Raw genomic sequence first — 22,873 nt, 5'->3', positions numbered from 1 at the left:
CTGTTAAAAATTATTTTGGCTACAGCGGGGCGGTGGTGGTGCACGCCTTTAATCCCAGCATTTGGGAAGCAGAGCGAGGTGGATCTCTGTGAGTTCGAGGCCAGCCTGGTCTACAGAGCGAGCTCCAGGACAGGCACCAAAACTACACAGAGAAACTTTGTCTCGGGGGGAAAAAAAAAATTGCTCTAGCTAGTCTAAGTCCTGGGCATTTTCATGTAAATTTTTGGAAAATCTCATCATATAACAGACATCTACTAGATCCATCCTCTTTTAAGTACTATTTTAGAAACTATTTGCATGGGAATATTGGGCTTAACCCACACATCACCCAGAAGTCTCCTGCAGTGGATTAAGCTCACTTATGTTGTTTGCCCAGCATCCCTCAATATCAGGAAGCATTTGTAGGAAGCAAAGGATGTAGAGTACCTTTAGAGGCCTATAAAAAATGCAGATTTCTGTAAAATTGGCTTTCTCTTGTCTGCTGCCTCCTTGGCCTGGGCTCCCTTCTGGCCAAGTTTAAACTGAGCCTCACTGCCCAAGATGACTTCAGAACTGTGTGACCAGGGGAGGAGGGTCATCTAATCAAACTTCAGAGCACATCTGCAGAATCCTCTGGAAGGTTGTGTGCCGCTCGGACTCCATGTTATGAAGTCAGAGGGAGTAATCCTTGCTGTATTCGAAATACAAGTAGGCAAATGCACTAAAAGAAAAAGCTACCCACTAGAAATTAGACAAAAATTGATGAAGCAGGAGCTGTAGAAGAAAATGCCTATTATCTGGCAAGAAAAGAAGTTTCTGAGTATGTGATCATACATCCCTCAAGAGACATATGGAGAAATCTCCACATGCAGAGTCACTGTGAGTACAAACTGGTATGAAAGGAGGCATTTGTGGAGGCTAACCAAGAATCCCCATGGTTCCTGAATCAGGGGAATCGTAGATTTTTAGCTTGTCAACTATGGCTAACTTTAGGGCCTAAGCATTTGGGGTAAGGAGTACTGTCCAGTTCTCCTTTTAATATTAGTTACTATTTGCTCTGTAAAATCTGCTATCTTTCTAACAAAAGACCATAGATAATTCAACTACAGCTCAAAGTGCTTAATTTGCACCAGAGAGCCTTCTCTTTATTCTACATACCAGATAAAACTAAATAAGATTAATGTTGGCCATGTCTTTTTAGTTACAACATTCTATCTGGCCCTGCTTCACCTGGACCTATGATATACAACCACATCATTTAACCAGGATAGAATGCACTCCAGGGACTCCCAAGCACAAGAACACTGAACATTGGAATGTAGAGAGATAATGAAGAATATGGATGCCCAGTGGAAACCACTCAATGTTCATCAATGGATGAATGAATAGACACAATGCCTACTACAACCTTGAATACCATGCAGTAAGTAAGATAAGCCGTACGGAAAAGGACAAATGTATGGCTACTTATGTGAGACACCTAGACTAGATAAGCTGATGGAACCCAGAAGTAGAACAGAGGTGAGCAGGGACTGAGTTCAGTGGGACGAGAAGAAGAGCATCCTTGAAGCAGATGGAGCTGATGACTTGTTGGAAGTAGCCTGAGTGCGTGCTGCCGGACTCTCCCACTGAGATGGATTCCACAGTTTTATGTTATATGTGATTTGTCATGATACAAACAGTGTGGGCCCACTCATTGAAGGTGAGGAATTAGAGCTCGGCCATTTGAATATTTCACAAGCTGCGTTCAACAAGGCTTTAGGAAGAAGCAGTTTGTCCAAGGCCAAGTAACCAGAAGCGGCAGAGTCAGGCACTGATTCCATCTTCATTTCCAAACCCGATCCTTTTCATTTCGTTCTCCAAATAACTGAGTCTTTATGATTTTTCTACAGTCCCCAGACCACAGGCACAGAAGAGCCTTGTCTTAATTCCTAAAAATATGAAATATTAGCCTGGCTCTTGCATCTAGCACCTCAGGGTGGCCTTGCATGGAGAGGTTTGAAGTTGGGTCCTTGTTCTGTATTCACGGCCTCATCAGAGCAACCCTTCTACAGCTCCCCAAACCCAGCAGAGCTAGACTCTGAGAGCAGTTCTGTGAATGCCCAGACATTCCAGAGCGTTCCGAGAGCTGCTTCCTGTGTGCAATAGCAGCCAGCCAATGCCCAAGCATGTCTTCAGATAAACATCTCCAGCCCTTGAACCACCACACAACTGGAAGCGTAATGAGCTGACTGTGGCGTAAATAACCTCCCAGTAAGTGAAGACGACACTCAAGTTCACACGCGTGCCAATGCTCACCTTCATTATCCCGTCAGTCGTGCTGTACGTCAGCCTCTCTCGAGGAGAGGTCTCCAGAGCAAAGGCACAGTAGCTAACATGGGCTTCTGCCCCAGATGGTAACCGATAACATGGGACTATGAAAAATTAAATGTGTCAACTTCTAAAGAGACTGAAAGAGCATATTCTCTCATTGGAGCTCAGAAAACAAAAAATGCTTGCTGTTGCAATCTGATGCTTCTATTTAAGCTTCAATAATGTAGATAGATGTTCCTGTTTCTCCATAGTGAGTTACATGTCACATACACACATTTTCAATGCCCCAGTTGCCAAACTTAGGCAGAAAATTTTTTAAAATCTACAAAAGAGATTGTAGGGATTTCTGTATCTTTTGCTGTGCTTCCTGAATATGCACCCTAACTTTCCACCCAAAATACCATGCTGAATTCTGTCCAGAATGTCATTCACCATGCAAAATGCATTCAAAGGCTCAGAGGATGCCAGGCAGTGGTGGCACATGCCTTTAATCCCAGCACTCGGAAGGCAGAAGCAGGCAGATCTCTGTGAGTTTGAGGCCAGCCTGGTCTACAGAGCGAGTTCCAGGACAGCCAGGACTATACAGAGAAACCCTGTCTCTGGGGTGGGAGGGAGCGCAGTCTTCAGAGGAAATGATGGTTTGATTCCAAGGCTCTTTGGTAGGATAAGCATCCCCATGATAAAGATGGAAGTAACACCATCTCATCATCTCAGTAAAAACCGAGTGAGCACTTTACTCTTCTGAGTTTGTACATTGCTAGCCTCGCAGAACTGATTTTTTTTAATTAATTAATTTTTTTCATATAACTTATATTCCAACCACAGGTTCCCCTCCCTCCTCTGCCTCCCACCTCCCCTTTGCCACCCCATCCACTGCTCGTTCACAGAGTTGTGTTAAAGATACTTATGAGAACTTCAAGCCTAATGACAAACGCATATTATATATGGCACTTTCAAGAGAACGCAAATAATCATACTGAATCATAGTATGGAGAAAATTATAAAGTTATAATCCTAGAATAGTTACTAGTAACCTTTCCCATATATATAAAAATATACTTAAAGTCATATTTACGTTATCATTAAGTAGATTAGTACTGAAATCCAGAGTATACACTATCATAAAAATACACCTAGGTTGTATGAAATTCAATGAAGACACCTTAAAGACTTAATGACATGGAACTGGCTGACTCTGTTTAATCATTTTTAATTCTGAGTTGTCCATTCTTACTCTCCATCATTTTAACTCACCTTTTTGGTAGATCAAGTAATATACTAACATGAGGTGGTAGATCAGGTAATACACTACTGCGAGGTAGTAGATCAGGTGATACACTACCGTGAGGTCTTAGATCAGGTAATGCACTACCGTGAAGTGTTAGATCAGGTAATACACTACCGTGAGGTGGTAGATCAGGTGATACACTACCGTGAGGTGGTAGATCAGGTGATACACTACCGTGAGGTGGTAGATGAGATAATACACTACCGTGAGGTGGTAGATGAGATAATACACTACCGTGAGGTGTTGGATCAGGTGATACACTACTGTGAGGTGGTGGATCAGGTGAGGTGGTGTTATAAGACATACACTGAGCTGGAAAACCTGCAGTCTATTTCTTTTTCACTGTCTCTCTGTTAGTTCCTTTTCCTACGTTTAGTCACCTGATTGCCACTGTGTAGCAGACACATTAGGCAGAGCTGACAGAACCAGGAGGAGTGGGAGGAGGAGGGGTTCCTGCCAGTTTAGTGAGAGCTCCAGAAAATAAAAATGTCACAGTGATAAAGGAGAGATACTCCGCTCTACACCATGTAGCTATGGATGCCAGGAAACATTGCCTGGAGTGAGAACTGCAGAAAACCCTCAAACTAGTCAGGTGATGCATGTGGAAAGTATGCTAAGGAAAGTGAACACTGTGTGCAAAGTTTCATGGTGCAAATTAAGCTCAGAACAGAGAGGGAAAACTAATGAACATCTATAAGGAGAAAAACAGAACTAAAAAAGGATTAAGAAGGTGAGCAGGGCCAGACCAAACTAGCCTTGTGGTCAGGCTGAGCAGTGGGGAGAAAGAAGGGACCAAGAATAAGCATTTTCTAGGACAGAATCTGCAGTGATCTGTGGACTTCCTTCTTGCTCTACGCACCATTCAGCCTAGGTCCCTCTACATGCACGGATCCAGTAGCTGCTCTGGGTGTAGCTGGCAGAATGCTATAATGGGCATCAAGATTTCTGCTCCTGGACACACATCCACCTTGTGAAACCTCTTCTTTAAATGTGGGCATACATTGGTATATGGGGGAATATCACCCTAGTCATTAAGATATGTTACCAGACAGGAGGCGGAGAAGAGGAGGGAGATTACACAGCTACAATTAAGTTCCCTGACCACATTAGTGTGTGTGTGTGTGTGTGTGTGTGTGTGTGTGTGTGTGTCCCAACTGGCACTGAGGACTGGATCCAGGACTTCACGCATACTAGGCAAGCAACCTACCGCTGATGCGTTTTTACTTTTTCCTTTGAGACAAGGCCTCATTAAGTGCTCCAGACTCACTTTAAACCTACCATATCACTGAGGTAGGCTTTGAACTTTCTATCCTCCTGTCTCCACCTCCAAGTGCCTGCAACTTCAGGCCTGTGCCACCAGCTCTGACTTCCTAATCAGTTTTTACTTAATGCACTTGACATTACCTTGAGTAACCTGACGTAACAGGCAGTCCCTGTCAGTGAGCCTGCAAGCCACCAAGGCCTCCTCCTTCTGGAACTGAGGAGGGAGATCATTGCACAACAGCAAATGAATTTTGCTGACAACCACATGAGCAGAGAAGAGGACTCTGAGCCTCAGACAGGACCCCCAGCCCTTGCTGACACCTAGGCCACAGCATCTCCAGGCCCAGTGACACATGCCTAGAAGGTTAACCGTGCAGCAATGAGAAGATAAAGGAGTGTATAGTTTTAGGACACTAAGGTTGCCATCACTATTTGTGCATCAATAGAACAATTAATGCTTTGGGCACTAACAGTAATAGAAGTAATCTTTGCCCGGCTGGCTATGGCTAGAGAAGACAGCTGCACTCTGATAAGACGCCCACTCCTTCTTAACAAGGAGATCAGAGCCATTGTCCTCTGCTTCCCTGATGGAGAATGTCCTAGGCTTGTTCCATGTTCAAAAGGTGAAAACTGACGCACCTGAAGTCATGCAAGCTTTAGAAATCAAATCTCCTAACTTAAAGGCAACCACAAACTCTAGGCAACCTACTCTTCCAAATCCTCCAAAAGCTAGGAAGCGAAGCCCCTGAGCAAATGGATTGAGACAATTTAATGGGGAAAACTGATCTGTCTTGAGTTCCTTCACCACTCTTAACAACAAAAGCAGATTTCCATAAAGTGCAATTTTAATGTTAACAAGGCCCCTTTAAACAAATAAGGTCATTTTTAATTAAACACCAAAATATTCTGGTTTATATTCTAGGTAAATAATCTATGCATTGCAACATTTAATACATCTTTTTTCAGTTAGGGAGAGACAAAAGAGAAAGAAACCCTTGGGGTTTTTGTTTTGTTTTGTGTTTGGTTTTTCGTTTTGTGTGTGTGTGTGTGTGTGTGTGTGTGTGTGTGTGTGTGTGTGTGTTGTTTTGTTCTTGTCTTTAAAAATACACAGCAAAGCCTACTCACATTTCTGAAGCTGCATAGATCAAGTGTAAGTTCTCCTCACGGATTAAAATATATATGGATGACCAAGAGGCAACCACAAGTTTTCTTCAGCTCCAAATCAGTGATGATAACAGCATTGAAAGGAGAGTAGCTCAGCAGTGGGGAGATGGTGCAGTGTTCCAAGATGTTTCAAGTGACAGGTAGAATGTAAACTCTAAATAGCTGGAAGTGAAGCTAGTGAATTCCTATGACTAGACACCAGAGAGAGAGAGAGAGAGGGAGAGAGAGAGAGAGAGAGAGAGAGAGAGAGAGAGAGAGAGAGAGAGAGAGAAGCTAGCTGCTGAGTATTTGGTAACAGAGATCATCTCCAAGAAAAGATACAGGATGGTGGGATCAAGCATAGCAGCGAAACTTGCTTTATTGTACACGAGTTCATAAATTTTTAATAGTATGAAGGCATTTCTAGTAAAAATATTTGAGCTGGTCTGCTGGGGATGTCTTTCTGTATGCTGTGAATGTGTGTTGCTCTGATTTGGTTGATAAATACAACTATGATTGGCCAGTAGCCAGGCAGAAAGTATAGTATAAGCAGGATAAGCAGAGAGGAGAATTCTGGGAACAGGAAGGCTGAGTCAGGAGACATCAGCCAGACACAGAGAAAGCAAGTGTGAAGGCAGAACTGATAAAAGGTACCAAGCCATGTGGCTAAACATAAATAAAAATTATGGGTTAATTTAAATATAAGAGCTAGTCAATAGTTAGCCTGAGCTAATGGCCGAGCAGTTTTAATTAATATAAGCTTCTGAGTGATTATTTTATAAGCACCTGTGGGGTCTGTGGGGCTAGGCAGGACCAGAGAAAACTTCAGCTACACTGGGCCTATTAGTGTATGTCTATAGTTTCCCAGAGAAGTAGATCTGTCTGAATCTGTGGGCTCAATACCTGCTTGAGGAACATAGCAAGATACCACAGTGGGCAGGGGGAGGGGGAAGAGGGGTAACAACTATGAAAGCAGACACACTCACACAAAACTCATCTAAACTGTTTCCCTGGAACATCGCTATAATAATAAAGTTATGGCTACCTCTTTTTTTATTGTTAAAAGTTGCCAAAACAGTTAATAACAGAAATCCACTGAAGCCACAAGTTGTCTTCAGTTAGTTACCTGCACAAAGCTGCTCTGGCCACAGACTTCTTTTGAAACTGTTGGTCCACCTCGGCCATAAAAGGCCGTGAAAGGAGAAGCCATCAGCAAGGCAAGGGCTGACAACCCTCCATGACTCTTACCTTGCAAGAAATGAGACTCCAAGAAGGAAGGACACAACACTTGGCACCTGAGTCCCCTTATTGAGATAAGTAACTGTCAGGTCCCCATCCACTCATTCAGAAGTCCCAACCTGCACCTCAGGCCCAGTACAACAGCATCTACAAAAACCCTAGATTGAGGTTGGTCCTCTTTTCCAAAATCCTTTCTCAAGTCCATCCACAATACAGTTTGAATAATTGGGAGACAGACCGTTGACTCAAGAGTAAGCCCTTCCTTTGGGGATGCAAAACCTTAGGCAAGCATTGTCTAGGTGGAGGACACACAATAACTACCTGGCAAATGGGTCAGGTCAAGGTGGAAGGAAAACAGAGGGAGGTGAAGGAGTGCTTCAAGGTGACAGCCAACATATGGCCATGATTGCCAAGAGACTCGGCTAGAAAGAAACAACCGTATGCATAACCTGAACTCTTTGAGCAGCAGGCAATAGTCAACAGTGCTCAAGGTATTGTTACTATTCATGACCTTCTTTGACTCTTATGTATCAGAACCTAGTGGTGGTTGGCTGTGAGGTGCACCACTCTATTTCATCCCATCTGTCTTAGTTAGGGTTACGTACGATGAAGCACCATGACCAAAAGCAAGTTGGGAAGGAAAGGACATATTGGGTTTACGTTTTTGCATTGTAGTTCATCATCAAAGGCGGTCAGGACAGGAACTCCAACAAGGAGGGAACCTGGAGGCAGGAGCTGATGCAGAGGTCATGGAGGGGTGCTGCTTACTGGCTTGCCCATCATGGCTTGCTCAGCCTGCTTTCTTATAGAACTCAGGACCATCAGCCCAGGGATGGCATCACCCACAGTGGGCTGGACCCTTCCCCATCAATCACCAATTAAGAAAATGCCCTACAGGCTTGCCCCCAGCCCTGTTCTCAATTGAGTTTCCCTCCTCCCCAATAACTTTAGTCTGTGTCAAGTTAACATAAAACTATGCAGCATACCTTTTTTTCCCTTTTATGAGACATCATAAGATATGTTTCAATCAAATAGGAAAGTTAAAAAATGGAACCCATGGCCTGCAACCCACCAAAAAAAAAAGACAATGCACAGAGGAATCAGAGGCCAGCCAGATTGTAGGAAATAAACACTGCCTAACAAATCATATACTGTTTTTTTCTACCTTTCATCAAAGCATTGTGGACAATTAATATTTCATGTGTTCTATGAAGAAAGAGGTTGGAATTTGACCTATAAAGTTTGAAACACACCTTCATTTATGATTCACTAACATATATTCAGATAACAGATGCATTATTGTTCGTGAAGGAACCAAAATTAAAGGGTGATTTCAGTCCAAGTAAATATGGAAAAGCTGCCAAACCCATCTGCCTGACTCCCAGTGATCTCATCTGTTTTCGTCAAACAATATTAGGCTTCCTCAAATTAAGTTAATCTTTTGCCTAGTTATTAGGCTATTTGGATAATAAGAATAAAAACCATCTTAAGAGTATGCTAAAGTGCTTGCTTGAGAAGAATTAGTAATAATTTATTTACTTCTGCTTTAGGAAATATTCTGGGTTCATAAAAGTTAAGAACAATTGGTTAATAGCACCATCACCCATAACTACCTGGCTCAGTAAACACTGTTGAATTAACGAATAAATGGGAGATCTGATTGATCTGGTCAGAGTGTGCAGGACTGTGAGTGCATGAAGTACAAATGCACACTGGCAAAGCCTTTCTGAGGACATTTTTGGAAAAATGAATGGTCACATTTCTGCCCTCCAGCAGATCTACTCACCCACATCCTCTTTCATATCAATGCACTTACAGAGTAAAATAACTCCATGTTAGAGTAATACAGAGTTACTTTATTATGTGGCCCTTCCCTTCCCTGGGTAACCATCAAACAAAAATTATTCCAAATTAGTAGTAATTCAGTAGGTCTGGAGGGAACTGGTGTTTTAACATAGTCGCTGGGTGATTTAGGATGAGAATAATTTTGAAGAACTATTCCATGCCTTCGTGTAGAACTTAACTTTCATGAGGGAGTTGTCCACAGACTAGGCCCCATGATTGTGACTAATTCCTTCTTGTTTACAAAGATGCATTGGCTATTCTAAAATAGCTCCACAGGCATGCATCTTGATACCTTGTCCAGTACACACACCCTTTTCTTTCCTGCTTGCTCTTGCCTGTCATCCTGAATTAACCTCCCCACTCACTGGCTTAGAGACATGGACACCCTTTGCTTTATCTTTGGAAAAATAACACCATGGCAACTGGATGATTTAACTTGTGCTGGTCCTCAGATTCCTCAGACAAAAAAATAAGAATGGGAAATCAGCTCACTGTTATGGGGACCACTGGACCAGCTAGTCTGGCGTCCAGTAATGAGGGAATACAAGTGTCACTGGCACTTCCTGAAAAATGACAAATGGGAGAAAGGTTTAAAAATTCTAACCCACTGCCGGGCAGTGGTGGCACACGCCTTTAATCCCAGCACTCGGGAGGCAGAGCCAGGTGGATCTCTGTGAGTTCGAGGCCAGCCTGGGCTATCAAGTGAGTTCCAGGAAAAGGCGCAAAGCTACACAGAGAAACCCTGTCTCGAAAAACCAAAAAAAAAAAAAAAAAAAATCTAACCCACAGCGATCTAACAGTGAGATGTTCACAACCTTCTTGGGTCTTGGGGCAAAAGCTCTTGGGAGATGCAAGCAAGGAATTTTTCAGGACAAAGTGATCAACGTTTCCCAAATGATATTTTCCCATGGGAACAGAGGCATCACTGGAGTGCTGAGTACCAGATCAGCCCCTGGCCTCTAGCAAGGGATAACAATGAATCCTGAAGACCCATAGAGAATGGGCATGACTACAGGGCCAAACACACAAATATCAAAATCCGTAGTTATTTATAAAGGAGCTAAGCTTTGCATGATTACAAGTGAACTACACATCTGAATTACAGAAGTGACTCAAACACATAAAAGCTCATAAAATAAAATATAAACAGAAGCATAAAAATAGGACAGTACATGGAGCTTTGTGGTGGTTTGAATGAGAATAGCCCCCATAGGCTCACATATTTGAATGTTTCATCCCCAGTTGGTAGAACTGTTTGAGAAGGATTAGGAGGTGTGGCCAGTCACATGAATAACAGCATGGAGGAAACCCCCTCTTTCCTTCCACAGACTGTATTCTAATTTCAGCTAATTCTAGAACTGCACTTCTGTATTGATGAAACCAGCATATCACCAACTCTCCCGCCTCATCACTTAGAGACAAACGACTTATAAATTCTGAAGGGAATGCCTGGCCTTTTCCCAAGCCATTTAGTACCATCCACTGTAGTAGAACCTAAACATACCCCTCCAGGCCTGGATCCCTAGGTCACTGTCCCCGAAGAATTATAACACATGCATATAACAGGCCTCACAGGTTAACTCCTTGGCTGCTTGGCAAAAGCTAAAAATCTAAACATTTATCAGAAGAGAGATGTCAAATGAGTTCTTGTACATCAATTGCACAGAATCCGTACAGCGACGGATAAAGCATGAACTGGTCTGGGAAATTCCCAACTCACCATATTATTGGGGTTTTGAATACAAACTGCAATGGCACATGTACTCCTTCATTCCCCTTCTGTACAAGGAAAGTACACATGCAGAATTACATCATAAAAACCTGCAAACGTTCTGGGATGGTCCTAAGAAATTGGGAACAGTTGTTTCTGAGCTGGGTGGGATCCAATCAGAAACACTTGCTTTTCCTTTCCTGTTTAACTGCTTAGTGTGTTAATGTATTAATGTACCAGTTATCTAGCTAAAGTTAAAAATGTGATACAACTACGCTAAGGCAGTGAGTGAAGGCAGCCAGAAAAGAAAATTAAAAGACAAAAATGTCCCAAGAAACAATGGAAGGTGGCTAGTCAGTTTGGGGATCCAAGTCCCCCCACATCCACTTATTCACACAATTGAGTAACTGAGAAAGACCTTTGACATGCATTCACCAGCATGCCAACATCTGAGTTAGATTTTCTTGGTCATTATGGGCTGTTTGGCTTTGGTTCTTATGTCATCATTGTAGAAGTTTCAAAGTAGAAAGGGAGCAAAGGGTCAGAGAAAAAGTACGCCCTCCCAGCTACACAGCACACGTTTCCCACACCAGAAGTGGCTGACTGGGACAGATGTTCACGCTTGGCTCTGAAAGGTGAGGCTTTCACTTCCTCTGTAGAAGGTGTCTTTCTATTCCTTTCCTTCTTCTGGGGTCAGAGGTTGTCCAGCTTCAGCCTGCATGGGGTGGGGGTGGAGTCTCAATGGAGCCTAGGCCCACAGTTAGAGCTACGGCATCTATGGGTTAGTAGGTTGGAACACTTAGCTCTGTCCCCATCTCTGCCATTTGCTAGTTCTGGGATGCTAAACACATCAAGAAAACCCCTCAGTGTCACCATTTTCTCATGACCCAAAATGCGGCTCTGACATCACAGAGTAAGAGGTCAGCTCCTGGCCGCAAGTAAATGCTTCTGCATAGTTTGTGCTTCCTGCTTTGATAAAGAGGATAGTCTTTGTAACTCATCACCACTAGGAAGGCCCCAGAATCTGCATTTTAACCACTTCTTCCCTGATCCATTGGCTCTTGAGGAATACTCATTTTGCCTCAGGGTCACTCAAAGCCACCAGGCAGCTTTTGTGGCTGTTTCATCCAGTTAGCAACACCAGGTTTCAGCTTCCTCTATGTTGTGCTGATGGTCGAGAGGTTTCGCCCACGATGGCTGAGGGCCAACTCCTCAGGAAGCCTGAGATTCACAGCCTGCACTCATCCCTCAGGTCTACATCTCCGTGAAAGGCCTAAGCACACTGTGAGGAAGCAGCAAGCAGCACCTCAGAATGAAGGGCCTTCAAAGCACAGCACAGCTATTACATCATTACGTCACCACCAGTGGGCAAGCTCACGTGAAAAGCGCAATGTCTCATTCTCTGATGAGAAAGCTCATTGCATTTTGCATAGCTCATGTATCATTTACAGTATCTGCATTTTGTGCGTTTCATACATATTATGTACAGTGTTCCCCATCAGATTAAACCTTTTGACTCTGGTACCATTTTGTCTAAACATCACTTGATTCTAAACGAAAGCATTAGCACGAAGTTCTAATTCATCGTCTCACTCTGTCATCCCAACTGAGTAGAAAAAGGCAGGGACCTCAGTGTTAGCTTGGGGACTTAGCAGGAACACAGCTGCCACAGCTGGCTTAGACTACATGTTAATGACCCATTATTGTTTTCCCTGGAGTTAACACGTGGTACCAGAAGGTTGCTGGAGTTTCCCAGGTTCCTGGGGAGGCCAACGCCTGATGCCTCGAGGTTAATGCCGAGCTGTGTGCTGTGCTCAGAGCTCCTCTTACACTGTCTTTGGAACCGTCACCTCTCCACTGTGCAGTGTTCTTTGCTTCAGCTCCTTGTCTCCATCCTTTCCCAAGGCTAATACCTGGTACATTACCACAATGTCCAAAAAGACCCAAAAAAGGTTCGTAATTTCGCACGAAAGAATTTTATGTATCTACTAAGGGCAATATAGTTGAATAAATAGAGGTATTACACCTTAATATCAAGCTGAAAAAAGTAAAAATAGTGCAATACAAGTGCTAAGACGGAGACAAAAAAGAGGCAGAGGAAGGGGCAGTAACCAAACCAAGTATGTACGAAAACGTAAGTGAACTTGCTGCTTTGTATGCTTAAAAAACACCCGTATCAGTCATGTAAACACTTGGACAGAGAGAAATAAGCCAATCGTAATAGATCGCATAAAAACACAGTACAGCTGTTCACTTCTGCAAAGGGAGATGATGAGCAAGTTCTTTCTTTCCAGTTTAAAGTTTCTCCTGTAAGCCTAAGTTATGATTCTAACCAGAAAAACACAAATGAGGCAAACCACTTGCAGTCTCTAATACCTGGGAACAGAGACAATTATGTTCCTTAAAGTCCATAGCACCTTATTATAGCAAAGAGAAACTATTAAGCATGTTTCTTTCTTCTTTCATGTCTATCTCATAGAACTCTGGAAAAGGAAGATCACTCAGGAAGGTTGTCAGCAGGACCTGTGGAAATCTTGACTTCTCCCAAAATACCCAGAGGCCACTATCGGAACTCAAGACACTGAACTCTCTGGTCTGTTCTTGAGTCTACTGTAGTCCGTTTATTCCAATAGAATGTTCTGGAATTGTGGTACCTTAAGTTTCCCCTTCCCTTGGAAGATGAGGATAATCGGAAGACATCATGAAGACAGATGAGGTAGATGATGAGGAGGGAAGGCTACATACTTCAGTCATTACAAAGGCCAGGAATTCCCTTGTGTACACAGGGTACTGTATGTCTACACAGCACCACTCTCTTGCCTACTGTGAACATCCCTGCAAACATGGGAGCTAAGAGAATGGAAACAGAGGTGAAAGTATTCTGCACCCTCGACAGAGATTAGAGAGATGGGTAGATAGATAGATAGATAATAGATATTATATAATAATATTGATAGATAGATAGGAATATAATATAATAGATATCATATAATACAGATAGATAGATAAATAGATATATAATATATAATAGATATCATATAATAATATAGATAGATGATAGATAGATAGATAGATAGACAGATAATATATAATAGATATCATATAATAATATAGATAGATGATAGATAGATAGATAGACAGATAGGTAATATATAATAGATATCATATAATAATATAGATAGAAGATAGATAGATAGATAGATAGATAGATAGATAGATAGATAGATGATAGATAGATAGAGTTTAAATGGAGCTACCCAATATGGGGATATAATGCTTCTCCAAGAAACAATAGACTATCAAACAAAAAGCCCAGCATTTGTTATGGTATACTTCCCTTGAAATTGACGGCCAGAGACCCCCAAACCAATACAGTCTATTAACATTGATCTTGGTTATTCTCCACAACTTGATACTAAGACATTATTGCTGAAGACACCACATACATGAGTCATGGTACATGGAAGAATTGCGCTGGCACTGATCTGGAAACATCATCCCCACTGGCTATCCTTCATAGTGTTAGAAGGAACCGTGTACACTACTGAGGAAAAGAAGGAAAGTAATCAGTGGTCTTACTCAATTACAAACCCCAAAAGCTACAAAGACCATCAGCCTGTCACGATCTGCCCTTTGGTGCAGTAGTGGTACAAATGTTAGGGGAGTAACTGACCACTTTCTGATCAGATTTATGATCTGCTCCACAAGATTGACCCCATGAATGGTATCATTAACTGAGCCAAGAACCCAAGGCTAAATTACAGGCCCTGGGGCAGAAACGACTACTATTATTCTTCAAAGTGACCATGTCATCAATCCATAAATACTTATCTTTATACCCAAACTTTAGTATCGCTCTCTACTCTCTTCATGATTAATACAGAGATTCACAACTGATCAAAGTGCGGAGAATAAGAGACTGTGGAGTGTTCAGCCCTAAATGATGGGACATCTGTATAGTACCACATCCTGCCAAGGCTCCAGGATCATCCGGGGTAGAGGGAACAGGAAGATTTTAAGAGCCAAAGGCTGTGGAGAAAGGCTGCAAATGGGGTTTTCTGGACATGATAGGGGCTGTGGCACATGAGAATTCCCAGTGACTGAAACTGCACAAACAAGACCTGCCCAAGATCAAGCCAGTCAAAATGCCATCGTGGATAGGGGAGAGACCCACAACATTCCACTGCTAGCTAGGGGTCTATTGGCAATGGACGGATCCTGCCGAGGAGAGAGCCACCGCCCCTGACAACTTGCCCATTACCCAGTGGCTGTCCCTGTACATCCTGGCAGCAGTAGGTGAACTCTGAGAGATTTAAAAAAAAAAAAAAAGAGTACATGAAGTTGGAAGGGAAAATTCGTGGTGTGGGAGATATGAGAGAAGGAGAGAAAGGAACTTGGGGCCAGATTTGATCAAAGTACACTATGTATATGAAATTCTCAAAAAATACAGTTTTTAAAAGGAAAAAATAGATATTAATGTTTGAGGTGTCAGCCATGCTAACTGCCCTAATTGCTCATCACACATCCTATACACTTCACACTGATCTTACACTATACAAAAATATTATTTATCAATTAAAATTAATAATTTAAAAACAGTAACAGAAATTTGGTCTCTCACAGTGAAGGACCAGGAGTCAAAAATGAAGGTGCTGGTCCGAAGCTCCACATCTGAAGCTCCCTCAGAGGAAGAGCCCCTTGCATCTCTCAGCTCCAGCTGCTCCAGGTGTTTTGCCCCTGCTTCTTTGGGCCATGACTATTTTTTGTGTCTATCTATTCTTCTTCACATAAAGATACTTACTGGTCACCTTAGATTTGGGGCCACCCTAATCCAATATGACCTCTTTTGGATTGAACAATTATCTGCAAAGACTATTTCTAAATAAGACAATACTTTCTGAGGTTCTGAGTATATACGAACTTTTGGGGAACCTCCACCCCCAGGTGTCCTGCTGTGTTCTGACCTAAAAGAATATTTCTGGAGCACATCTCCTAAACCCTGGCCTGAGTTTCAAGTGTCCCCACACGATGCCACCCTACATATTCCCTCATGTCCGCCTTCTAGGGGCAGCTTCCTTCACTAAAATGAAATAACAAAAATAGAACACGCAACACTGAACGATTTGTGGGAACTACACACCACAGAAAGTTCCTGGGGCAAGTGTCAAGTGAGAGCCAGGGGCCTTGGGTACTGCAGCCCCTGGCCAGGGTGGGAGGAAAGACCTGGGCTAGAGCCAACAGCAGGCGCCACCAGACGGCATTCCAGACAAGCGTGAGGGCACCAGGGCTGGGGGCAGGAGACTTTGGGGCTGCTTCAAAGACGAGCGGGAGAGCAGAGATTTAATTTGGGAAGAAAAAAAAATTTTTAATAGGAACCAAAATGATAAAATTTGGGTTTAAAGACTCCTCTGGCAGAGGAGGGCTAGACGAGTGTGGAGCCTGGAAAAACCAAGTGTTGAGACGTCTTGACAAAATACGCCCATGTGCATGCAGAGCGCATAGGCATCGTGTTTGCATCTTCTCTGCCACAGCGTCTTAACAACTTGCCTCCGAGGATGCACCAAACGTGCAGATCTGCTGGCAGCCTCAGCCCCTCCCACCTCCCTTCCTGGCGGCTCCCGTGCCAGTCCTGTGCACACGTGCTTCGGTTTTCCTCCTGATGCCCACCTGTGTTCCAGCCAAGAGCCAGATGGAAAGAGGGGTGAAAGAAAGAGAAACGAAGGTGCCTGCAGCAGCAGCCATCAGAGGAAGTGGCCCCGAGGCAACTCACCTTTGCATCGCTCACAGCAGGCACCCCTCTGCTTGATGGCCAGCGCACAGTCCCGTGACAGCACAGGGCACTTCTCTCTCTTGCAAGTCACCTCTTTGTTCTAGACAAAAAGAGACAAGGGACATCAGGATCAACTCCACTCGGAATCCAAACCCACAGCTGCAGTTGTCTCTCCCTACCCTGCCTTCAATTTGGCAAGAAAACTCCGAGATAGCTGATGGAATTTTTATTTCCCTGGAACAGAACTGTCCCCCAGGAATACCGGACTTTAAGAAAAGTTGCGTGCTTTCAGAGATGAGGGAAGTTGAAAGGCTCCAACTTTAAATGCCAGCCTCGCCCAGATAACCCCATGCTGAGGAAGAAGCTTTCCCCAGCTCCACCCTAAGGTTTCTTTTTAGTATACACTCCAGAAATGATAATATTTGTGTAAATCATATTTTGCCCATTGGCTACCTGGGCCAAGATTGCATCGTGAGAACAAAAATATTTTCTCACGGCTGTCCAACAAGCCTTAATAGTAGAGTGCATTAAAATGCACCAATCCAAAGTTCCAACTCAAATAACGACAAAGTTGAGCTTTGAATCGGTTCAGTAAGAGAAAAAATAATATTCCACATGCCAAGCAGAGACACAGTCCTCAGTGTTTTATAGCTGTGGGACAGCTGTATTACATTAGCACTTATGCTAATGAAAGTGTGGTAAGCATTTGCATCTTTGGTTTTATCCCGAAAGGGTTAGCTGTTAAAATGTCTTAGAGGAGATCTGAACAGGACTGCGTGCTTTGACTCCACAGAAAGCAGCGAAGTGCTCTTCTGATCGCAAAACCTCACCAACCAAATGAGATTTGGGCTGTAACAAAGGCTTATGATAGGCTATGTACTGTGGCTCCCATTCTGATTTAAATCCTATGTGAGACATTTTACAGATAAGAAAACCAAAGCTCAACTCACTGAGGGCAGCTGCCCTTCCAGTCCTGAAGCAGCTTCAGTGGCCCCAGGGAGAATCACTCTGAAGTCACAAATGTGCACCACCCATGCCCTAGCCTGACTTCAGGCTGTGGCTACTTATAACCTTCATTTCCCGATGTGTGACAAGTTGGGGAACCACAATCCTGGCTCTGCTCGGCTTGGAACATGCCTACAGCTCTCTTCAGAAGAGGCCAGGAAAATGTACTCTGGCAACCTTAGGAAGAGGCACGTGTTCTCGGTGGACTTCAAGAGTGTAGTTCAAGAGTGGAAGGAAGGTCTCCCCAGCCCTGGTCTAGGACCCTGGAGAAGTGTGCCTGTGAGTATGTGAGGAGCAAACTGAGGGTGTAAGGTGTGCATGCAGGTGCACATTAGAATCTGAGAGCCCAAGCCAAGCTCATCTCCCAAGTGCAGACCCCGGGCAGTTTAAGAGAAAATGCACCCTCTTTGTGTTGCTCCCCAAATTCTTTTATGCTCTGGAGTTCACAAGACACTCCCAGTGTCTCACTGAAAACTGCCTAGATTGTCATCCTTCCAAGGAGTCGCCGAATTCTATGCCCTCAAATCTCCATCACAGTCCTCTTACATCGGGTGAGAGGGAGCAGGCAGGACTGGACCTGCCTCCCAACAGTTTCACTTCCATGTAAGTCTTGCCATTGGCCCGCTCTGCTGCTTTGCTAGGCCACCTGAGGCCTACCATGGCCAGTGTTAATATTCCCAAGGTTGTTCCAAATCTGATGGACATACCCAAGAGCACACACCTTGGCCCCGTCCTGCAAGGGCTGTTGCTGGGTTTGTTTTGGTTTGGGTTTGTTTGGTTTTCTTTTCTCTTTTTTTTTTTTTTTTTTTGATTAAAGGATGAGGGGTGTGGTTATCATGCAATGCAGTGTCTATTCTCTCTCTCCCTCCTTGTTTCCTTATCTTTCCCTTGCTCCTGCCCTCCCCCCATTCCTTTCTCTTCTTTCCCTTGATTTTCCCACTGTCTGCTGTGTGGTGATTACTCCCGCAGAGCCGACTGCGTTCCTTCACTCCCTCGTTCAGATCCTGTGATACAGCAGTCTCCTCTCTTCACTGTACATCAGAACTCGCCCATCACTGCCTGCTGAGGAGTTCCTAACAAAAGATGGGTCTGCCTCCCACCTACTGCAGCACGGATCCGAATAGCGTCAGAAGGCCCTGGTTGATGAGGCACAGCTGTGAGAGTGTCCTTGTCCCCAGTGAAGAGGAGGCCGATGAAGGAGCAGTCTAGGGCTGCAGAGACAACGGGCCAAGTGCTCTGGCTTCAAGCCCTCCAATAGTGTTCTTTTTCTTTCTTTCTTTCTTTTCTTCCCAATGCTGATGGTTTCCAAAGTAACTATATCACAGTACACATTATTGCTTCTTAAATTCCAAACATAGCATAGTTACAATCACAATGCAAAATAAAGAGGTGTATTTTTTACATTTTAATTTAATCCCACTGAAAGCAACAAGAGTAACTATCAGACATGTATGTAGGTGTACACTGTTTGACACACTGGCTGTTAGTTCACTTGCAAAGCATGGACCCTATTTTAATCACGACTCGCTCATCCCAGGAAGACTATGACTGTCACAAGCAGAGTTTGTGTCTCACGTATATGTAACAGTGCAACAAACCTGGCCATAGCCTAGAGAAAGGTCCCTAAGAGCATGTCCTCTCTGTAAGGAGGAGTCCTCAGGAGAAGGGTCCCTAAGAGCATGTCCTCTCTAAAAGGAGGAGTCTCAGGAGAAGGGTCCCCAAGAGCATGTCCTCTCTATCAGGCAGAGCTCAAACTTGCAGGATAGTCAGAGAGATAGGGAGGAGCAATCTGAGATCTGGTAAGAAGGCGTACACTCTTAAGAACTTCTAGCAAAATTAGAAAGCTGGGAGACAGTTAAAACCCATAACAGGATCCCAAGATTCATAATAAACAGCTTGTAATTGTAACCCACCATGCACGATATTCCAGGCAAATGATTTGTACAGTCACATCTGGATTTTTTAAACTGCATACACAGACAGACACACACACCTAAACTCCAGGTATATATTGAGGGAGGTAAAATTCCCTTTCTGTTTACTCTTAGAATTTCTATGTCCTCTCAGGGGTCACATCGGAGCTGCCAGATCAGATCACCTCTCTGGAGTCTGATCGGAGCCTGGTGGGTGTAGATGTGAAGATGTACGTAGATTTCCAGGCCCTCGAGGAAAAAATAATAATAAAGCTCTGAGAACACTATTGAGAACACTATTGAGAAGCGGCTTCCTCATCCCCTTAATTGATTCTAACAGCTACATGGGAAATTCAGACACAGGTAATTAACACTGTTTGCCTGGCTTCCTGGACTTAGACAAGACACAAAAGCCTGTGTCCTGGAGCCAGTGGCTCCGGTGAGGAGTGGCATACATAAGGCCCCATTTAAAGACGCTCTCAGCCCCACAGCACTACAAATCATAGCTGCGGCCAGAGTTTTAATTCAGCAAACACTTTGTGCTCTTTTTTTTTTTTTTTTTTTTGGTTTTTTCGAGACAGGGTTTCTCTGTGTAGCTTTGCGCCTTTCCTGGAACTCACTCTGTAGACCAGGCTGGCCTCAAACTCACAAAGATCCGCCTGCCTCTGCCTCCAGAGTGCTGGGATTAAAGGCATGTGCCACCACCGCCCGGCTACACTTTGTGCTATTGATTCACGCACACCAGGCACTTTCTCTGATAGATTTAGACTCTGAGCTATGTAAGAATCGTAAGTGCAGTCTTCTACACAAAACTTCACATCAGCCTGATTTCACAGATAAAGAAATCAGGGTGGAACACACTCCCAGGGTCAACAAACACAAGTGAGAGGTCTGGGCACTAAGAGATCTCTGTCATGTAAATAGCTTGGAAGTATAGCCCATTATGTAACTGTAGACACTTTGGTACATCCTGGGTATTCAGGAAACAGAGTGGAGGAAAATAGCATCCCTGCCTGGGTCCTCCTCACAGCTTTCCATGTGTGAAATGAGCCTCTACTTCAACAGAATCACTCCAAGGACCTGCCTCAGAGTCCTGGAACATCTACAGACACCAGCTGCTCCGAGGTGACAAGAAACGTAGATCCAGTCAGATATAAACAGGGGTAGCCTGAAAGAAAGACTGTCACCCTCTGTTTTCCACAAATTCCAGGTGGGGTTGGAGAATTACCATTCTAAGCAAGCAGAGACAATCGTCAAAACGCCACATTCACACAAGAAAACGGTCGGAGTATAACCTTACCAACATGTAAGAGCATACACTCACAGCCCTTTGCTTTCTCATCCTGTCTCCGTGTTTACCATTTCCAGTGTCAGCCAGCTGGGGAGTCAGACCTGCATCATTCCTGTCTCCTTTTAGAAAGAAGGGCATAGACACCTTAACACCCACAAATGCATCCAAAAAATAAGTAAATAGAATCATAGCCTTGGGATGCACCTTTAACAAGTTGTCAACATGCAAAAAGAAAAAGGGGGGTATAGAGAGTAAAAAAATGAAGAAAAAAATTTACATGTCTGGCAAGAAAACTCCATAAGGACACCGGCCAAACCACAGCTCCAGCCGCAGCCAAGTTCAGACAGGATGACAGCAGCCTGCTTGCCGAGTCTGACACCTGCCGCCAGATGGCAGCACGGAGCGCCCTGGCCTTCGGAGCGGCGGCGGCCTGGAGCCTGATTCCACTTGCCGAGCTGCCCTCCTGTCTGAGAGTGGGATAATGAGAACAGAAGACGGCAAAACGCCCATGTGCAACATTTCTAGTTGATTCCACACATTGCAAAAGAGAATGTCATGGAGATGTTCTTGAACATTTCCACAAATGTCTTTAAAGATGTTTTTTTTTTTTTTTCTCAGAACTTTTTCCAGAACCAATCCCATTATAGAATGCAGAAACTATTACCTGGTTTTTTTAATCTATGCTTTTAAAAAAACAAACAAACAAACAAAAAAACCTATTAACAATAATGTGGAGACAGAAACTCAGCATCCAATACAGTGACAGTGGTGAGGGCAGGGCCATCTGCTGACAGACACTGTTATTAAATCATGAACAGTATCACAAGTGTCCCGCAACATGGCTGATGTGCCACTTGGTCAGCCACGCTAGAGACAGGTCAGGCTGCACACATCTCCTCTCCTGGCATCAGTTTCCTTCTGTTTTGGCCCCTGTGACAGCAAGATCTGCCCCAAGGCAAACAGCTGGCCCTCAGCAAATATGCAAATTCAAACAGCCAGACCCTTTTCCAGAAGACCAGGAGGGTTGCTAAGTTATGATTCTGATTTTTTTCTTTTCTTTTTTTTTTTTTTTTCTGCCCAAATGAGCACTGCTCAAAATGTTAATAGAGCACATGGGCCAAGGAGTACTATGAGAGAGGGTAAAGGGCAGAGGGCGCTCTCTCCTAAGTTAGGAGTCCTTCCTTCCTTCCGCCCACCTTTCCCTCCTACATATACACACGCTGCCTCTGCCATTTCATTTGGGGAAGGAACCGATAGAAAGGCCTTCAAAAATCCCCCATCCAAATGCAAACACCCACGGGAGTAGAAGCATATCCACCCCAATGGGCCGTTCCTTTTATCATCAGTTGTTAGAGGGAAGCACTTGCCCATCATCATCCCAACAACGAGAGATGAACAGGGTCAGCCATGGCTCACTCCACTCCATTCTGTGGACCAGGGACAAATGCAGCCACAAGACTCCTATCTCCAGGAACAGGATGTTGGGAAGAATTCCACTTGGAGTCAAAGCCGTGGAAATTGCTAAGGCTCATGGGGTTTCCTGACCCTTCCTCAGCTCTCTAAAGCACACACAGTGGTGTTTCATATCGACAGTCTCAAAAGTGCTCAGACAGGAATTTGTTCTTAGGAATATGGATGTTTTATGTTGAGTTTTCCAAGGAAGGGAGACCAGGAGAAACTGATCCAACATCAATGAACGTATTCTCATCAGAATTTCTAGTCTCCCCATGCATGAAGTTAAATGGCTCAATTTTTCCTTGAAGTACCCCATTCTAACCCAATCCAAGCCCCCAAAGAGCCAAAGGGGATGTTATGGTACTTTTAAACATAAGTCCCAGTTTCTCGAAGGCAATATTATACTACTTCTCATAAACAGAAGAATAATACTTGATGTTTACATAGCACCTTTCTTCTGAAGAACTCTGCAGACATTAGTTCATTAATCCTCATAGGTTTCTCAAGTTTTTCAGAGGGAGAAATGGTCCACAGTGAACTGAAGTGTCTCGGGCTCCTCAAAGAACTGGCAAGCAGTTTAGTTGAGAACTCAGTATGATTCCCAGGCCTGGATTAAGAGTCCAGGCAGGAAGGTTAGTTGCTAAGACACAGCATTAAA

General features: G+C 43.8%; 1 protein-coding gene across 1 annotated transcript in view; it reads right to left on the bottom strand.

Annotated features, from left to right (window-relative positions):
- Nucleotides 1–22,873, bottom strand: part of Bmper (BMP binding endothelial regulator) — a 257,107-nt gene that overhangs the window by 209,150 nt on the left and 25,084 nt on the right. The window contains exon 3 of the mRNA XM_059266725.1: nt 16,552–16,651. Within this exon, the coding sequence (XP_059122708.1) occupies nt 16,552–16,651 (100 nt within the window). The remainder of the gene's footprint in view (nt 1–16,551; nt 16,652–22,873) is intronic.

This window comes from Peromyscus eremicus, chromosome 7 (assembly GCF_949786415.1).
Source record: "Peromyscus eremicus chromosome 7, PerEre_H2_v1, whole genome shotgun sequence".
Lineage (NCBI taxonomy): Eukaryota > Metazoa > Chordata > Mammalia > Rodentia > Cricetidae > Peromyscus > Peromyscus eremicus.
The sequence above is the reverse complement of the archived record's forward strand: the minus strand, read 5'-3'. Positions and strand labels throughout refer to the sequence as shown.